At 39.9% G+C, this 6,000-nt stretch overlaps 1 protein-coding gene across 1 annotated transcript; it reads right to left on the bottom strand.

Moving 5' to 3' along the window:
* Nucleotides 1–543: 543 nt before the first annotated feature.
* LOC114134927 (acidic mammalian chitinase-like) lies at nucleotides 544–3,691 on the bottom strand. Its single transcript, XM_028001798.1, has 12 exons — nucleotides 3,653–3,691; nucleotides 3,481–3,548; nucleotides 3,356–3,382; nucleotides 3,049–3,253; nucleotides 2,852–2,908; nucleotides 2,526–2,691; nucleotides 2,302–2,426; nucleotides 2,108–2,231; nucleotides 1,648–1,830; nucleotides 1,415–1,531; nucleotides 1,206–1,338; nucleotides 544–1,059 (listed from the first exon to the last, which is right to left on the bottom strand). Exons 2-12 carry the CDS (start codon nucleotides 3,503–3,505, stop codon nucleotides 812–814), a joined length of 1,410 nt encoding a protein of 469 aa, XP_027857599.1. The 5' UTR covers nucleotides 3,506–3,548; nucleotides 3,653–3,691; the 3' UTR covers nucleotides 544–811.
* Between the last annotated feature and the right edge of the window lie 2,309 nt (nucleotides 3,692–6,000).

Genomic DNA, 6,000 nt, shown 5'->3' with positions numbered 1-6,000 from the left:
TACCTACACTCACCACATGCTTGTGGACACGGATTTGCATTTTCCCAAAACTAAATGTTTTCTGCACCATTTGGTGGCACCGTGAGGAAGGAGGAATCTGTGAGCCACTGCTTAAATCAGTTTAAATTGGGATCTTTCTCTTGATAGATGTGTTCCAGTAATAAATGTAATGCACTGCATGGCTTAAACCGGCTGTGTTCTGTGTACTCAAGTTTAAACAGAACTCACCTTTACAGATCTGCTCACAGATTTTCCGTACAACTGAGATTGGGACTTTGTGATGCTGCTCCGAAATGTAGACTTGTATTGTCCTTTAAGCCATCCTGGATTGGAGTCTTTGGACTATCTGCAGTTTGGAAGACCTATTTGTGCTTTTACTTTAACTTGGCTGATATTAAGAAATATTGCTTCAATATTTCTACATTATATTTGTTCCTTAAGATGGAGGTCTGAGGCTCACACACTTCCCCCTTTCTTTTGCAAACATAAAAGTGGTCCTTACATGATCTTATCTAGTTTATTTACAAGAAAATTACACAGAAATAATGTTTTTATTACTTTATTTCCAATAACATGTATTTTTTGACAGCTCTCAATAATGTAGTCAGGGGTACCAAGGTAGTTTGTTAGCTGTTTGTTGGCAAATTTTATTTTTCATCACATATTTTCCCAAAACTACATTATTATTTTTTCTGCATCAAGTTATAATACAGGTAAGGACATGCTTTTACAAACAATGAATGAAAGAGGAAATTTGAAGTCTTTTTGATTGTTGGTTTGAGCTACATTTTACATCACTGCCACTGAACGCTCAAGGCCAAGCACAGCACTTGCAGCTGTCATCGAAGACGGATCCGGTTCCGCAGATCCGCTCGTACGTGGTGCCTCCAGCGCACATGTAGAACTTGGCCCTCTCGTCGGGGTGGGCATAGAGGCCATCAGGCTTGCCGTTGCAGTAGCCAGATCCCGGAGCATGTGTAGTGGTGGTGGTGGTGGTGGTTGTAGACGTAGTGCTAGCGCCAGGCTTGGCGGTGGTGGTTGAGGGCATTGGTGGAAGCTCTGTACAGGCAGAATTGTAGTATTACCACATAAATACTACTCATAAATTCGTATTTCCCTCTTGTGAAAAGAAAACACTGAATAGCATTGATGAAGACATTGTATCTTTCTAGTGTAGACTGAGGTCGAATGCTACCATGCCTTACCGATGTTGAGAAGACTGCGGAGATGGGACAGAAGAGGGTGGCTTCCTTCTCCACAGAATTTTCCAGAAAAGTCGTCTAAATCAAGGGCCCAAACAAAGGCTCCACCAAACTTCTGCTCCTGCAGGTAGTTGACCTGTTTGACCACAAATAAGAGATGTTGTTGGAATCACCTCACACACACTAAGTGTTCTGGGAGAACTTCTACGTACCTTGATCCTGTAGCTTTCCTTGTTGTCAAATCCTACCCACTCATTGTTTTTAGTTGCATATGGAACTTTCTGGTCATCGATCCATTGGATGGTGGTGTCCTTCAAGAAGTTGCAGATCTAAACAATATAAAACATTGTCAGGAATATAGAACTTTGTATTTTGCTTGTAGGCCATTGCCCGTCAAATACTACTAATATGATACATAAGTAAGTATCCAACGGCAGTTGTTTACTTCATAGTAGGACCAGAATCCAGCTTCACGGGTGTATGGTCCGGCTGAAGCGGGTCCACTAGCAGGGGCTCCCACACTTGTGTTTGATGATGTTAGGCGGAAGGTACGACCGTAGGCTGCGAATCCCATTCTCAGCTTCTCCAATGGGGCGCCATTGTCTTTCCAGTACCTCATTGCGTAGTCCTAAGAATTTTGATTGAACAAAAAGGTAAATAAATAAAAATACCATGGTACCAAAACAATCCATCCATTTTCTGCACTTGCACCGGTAGCCCTGGCAAGATAAAAGGAATGGGGGCCCTATCTCATATGGATGGCAGGTGGGGTGCACTCTGGACAGGGCAATACAGATTCACTCAGAACTAATAATCTTGCACACAATCACACCTAATGGCAAGTTAGGGGACATTTAACCTGACGTATGTTTTAGGATGGTATAAGGATGCTAAAGGATTCTTACAGTATTGAAATAGATGAGGTCGCCTGAATCCTCAGATCCTTGGTACAGTGGGCTGTTATGGCCAGTGAACGTCTCCCAAGTTCCATGGAAGTCATAGGTCATGACATTGATGAAGTCCAGTTCCCTAGGTAAACAAAACCCTTAGTCAACAACTCCCAGACTTCCTGTGAGAAACAACTTGTCGCAGCGCTTACCTGGCAACCTCAGCGACCTCGAATCCACCATCGATGGTCCCCTTTCCAGCAGGCACTGCAGCAGTCAGCATGAGCCGAGGTTTACCTGTGGCTGCAGCCTCTGCGGCAAAAGCTGCAGCAAGTTCCTGCAATAATCACCCCAAAACTGTGAGGATGGAGGTCAAAATAAAACATGGAAATATAGTTTAGGTTTGCAAAAGAAGCCTCTTTTTTTTCCAACCTACCCTGCAGAGAAAAGTAAACTTCTGCTTATCCTCAGGGGGGCTTCCACGGGCACCTGGGTACTCCCAGTCCAGATCCAGTCCATCAAATCCATGAAGCCTCAGGAATTTGACTGAAGACTGGATGAACTTCTGACGGTTTTCTGGTGTGGACACCATGATGGAAAACCTGCAGGAGACAGATTTTAAGGACCAAGACACTTTTTAGACAAAGTCAGCCAATAGTTATCAAGGTCATTTGTCTCAGGAGTTTAAAAGACAATCAAGATGTGTCATCCTTGTGTCAGGAAGTCATATTTGGTAACATTTTGATTTGCACAGTTACTTACTGAGTGGAGCCAAAGTTCCAGCCACCGACAGCCAGCAGAGTCTTCAAGTGAGGATTCCTAGAAAAAGAAAAAGAAAACAGAGGATTTGAAGAGCCTATAATGCAGTGCTGAATAGAAGTGAAACTGCTTTAAGCTTTAAATGTTCATTGTAGCATATTCTGTCATCGAACGTAATGACCTCAAGTGAGTTGACTTACTTCAGCTTCAGGTCGTTGAAGGCCTTGTAGAGGACATCGTCGTTCCACTCATAGGTTACCAGCTCGTTGGCGTGATTGATGATGGAAAAGGCATAGATCAGACTGGTACACAGAAAGGGGTCTACGTTTTGTGGCAGGAATTTGCCTTCACCAGGCCTGTACTGAGACCAGTTGGTGAAATAGCACTCCATTCTGCTTGTGTATGCTGTGAAAGAGCAGCAAAATATGAAATTATATCCTCAAAGTGCAGTTCTTCAAAATTAAGTATGTTAGTCATGTCGGTTGATGAAAGTATATCATATCTTACCCAGCTGGACAAGCACCAGACACAAGGCTTTGGTGGAAAAAAAGAACAGGGAGACAAATTAAACCATACATTCAACAACATAGATGGACCTCATAATGGTTGTTGAACCACGATTTCTACAATACCTGTAAGCAATACGAGCTTTGCCATGTTGTAATTTGTTGGGGGTTTTTCTCACAACTTCTTCAGATGACTACAAGGAAAAAAATAAACAGAGAGTTTTTAAATGAGTAACACAGGAAAGTCAGCACAAAGCCAGTTTCAGCTAAGAGGATGTCCTTCCCCTCATTGACTCACCGTGGGACCAGACCGAAAATCCAAAGAGTGGCAGCAAACTGTGGTCTTTTATACACTGCTGAAGAGAGAAAGTGGGCAAGGGAGAGAGCGAGCAAAAGTTGTACCAACCTCCAACAAACTAGAATCGTAAATATAATGATTATTAGAACATGTAAAGATAAGACGGTACCATGCTACATATGGACAATAATTGACTTAGTCAGGGTCTAGGTGTCATTGAGATTGTGCAACAGATTACATATTATCATATCATTGATCAGCCAAAAAGACCTTTGAGCACTGTACATCAGTACAATATTGTTGCTGTTGTCATGAGAACTTGCTAGGGGAATAGATAGGGTCAAAATAGTGAAGCAAATAAAATACATAAGTCAGCCGCAGAAATGGCATCCTTTTCACAAAGATAATGATGTACTTCAATTTGCTATTATATTTATACATTAATTGTTACGTTATACAGTGAACCCTCGTTGTTAGGGGGGAGAGGGGGGGTGCGGGGGTTACGGTCCAAAAAGAACCCGTGATAGGCAAAATCCGCGAATTAGAAACCTTTATTTATACAATGAAATACTCCATAATACATTGAATCCAAAGAACAAAACCTTTTTACAGGCCCAAACATTTGTTTAACAAATAAAAAATACTGTATAAACTCTTTTTTTTTTTTTTTTTTTTACAAATAACTGCTGTACTGTAAAATAATCATTTTAATACGAACTGAAAGCGGATTCCTGTGCCCGAATTGCGGAGATCAGCGCCGCCCCACTGCGACCCGAGTCATTGGATTAGAATGGAAGAAAATAAAAAATGATTAGGAAATAAAACAAAACAAAGTACAGTAGGACAAATAGTGACTCACGTGTATTTCACTGCTCTTTTGACTGAGCCGCTGCATCCTGACTCCGCTGTGTAGTGGGTTTTTTCTTCTAAAGCCCGCGGTGCAGGTGTGTTTTTCGAGAGAAGAACATAGTTATCGGTAGCTGTTGTCGCTCTTTTTTCTTCTGGGCAAAAAGATTCTTATAAACCGACATGCCACCATCGGTTATGTTAAATTTGGCAAGCTGTTTTACCTACGTGTACATATTAAACCGCAACGTTGTTGACACACAGGTAGAGAAGAAGCGGAGAGACTGTTTAGCCAATCAGAATGCAGAACACAATGCACAATGCAAATCCGTGAAGCAGAGAGATCGTGAAAGGTGAACCGCGATATGGCGGTTCACTGTATACGTAAAAAACATGCAACAACATAAGACAGAAAATGGAATAACTTCAAAAGGGCGAGATTTTTCTATTTTGCGTTCACACACTGGCAAGCTAGCAGAAAGGCTAATGGAGTATTTATCCAGCATAATTTGAGTTTTTTTCTATTCAGAGCTTTATTTGCTCTATCTTCCTTCTTTAAGAAACCACTGACTGTCATTCAACAATATATTCTGCAGCTTACAGGTCATATTTCCGCCCTCGGTGATTGAGAACTGCAGTACGGATCCAGCCCGGGACACAAAACTGGGATGAAAACAACACAATCAGCTGAGCAGCTCAGATTCAGAGTTACATAAGGGGGATATAAAGCCGTCACAAATAAACTCGGCAATATTTGATAACCTGACATTTAATTGCCAGTTAAATTACTGGCAATTGTGATGAATCATTACCTTGATGCATATACCTTGCAGCAATAATAAAATCACAAATGTAATGCCAGATGTCAAAGCAAAACAAGAACATTAAAATATGATATATTTCTGTTTGCTTTCAGCGTGACAAATTGTTTACTGAGTGCATATTAAAGAGGAGAGACCACTTTAAAAATATCCTTAAGTATAACTATGTAAAAGTCCCGAACAAAACATTTTATTAAATTACTTTAGTAACATTCAGTTTGATAGTAACTAATAACATTTACTCTATTACATTTACTTAAGTATTTTTAAAAATGTACTTTTAGGAGTATTTTCACTACGCTGTACTTTTACCGCGTAGTCATTTTATTTTAGTATTTCTACTTTTATTTGAGTCATTTTATTTTAGTATTTCTACTTTTACTTGACTAAAATTTCTGGATTCTCTACCCACTGAATGAAAAACAAACAAAGCAAAAATTCACCAGACACAGACACACAATTCCAGTTTTTGTTAAAGTTTCATAAGGTGTTTTTATTACTATTATTATTATTATTGAAAGAAACTGATTTTGAACAATTTTATTTTGCATGATTTTGTTGTTTTTGTTACTTATGTGAATTATTGTCATTTTTGTCCTTAAAATACCAAAACTTCCGCTTGACTTTATATTTCGGTCCATCTGATCATGTAATATTTAAATATTAAATGATTGATATTTG

This window comes from Xiphophorus couchianus, chromosome 20, assembly GCF_001444195.1.
Source record: "Xiphophorus couchianus chromosome 20, X_couchianus-1.0, whole genome shotgun sequence".
In the NCBI taxonomy this organism is placed as follows: Eukaryota; Metazoa; Chordata; class Actinopteri; order Cyprinodontiformes; family Poeciliidae; genus Xiphophorus; species Xiphophorus couchianus.
The sequence above is the reverse complement of the archived record's forward strand: the minus strand, read 5'-3'. Positions and strand labels throughout refer to the sequence as shown.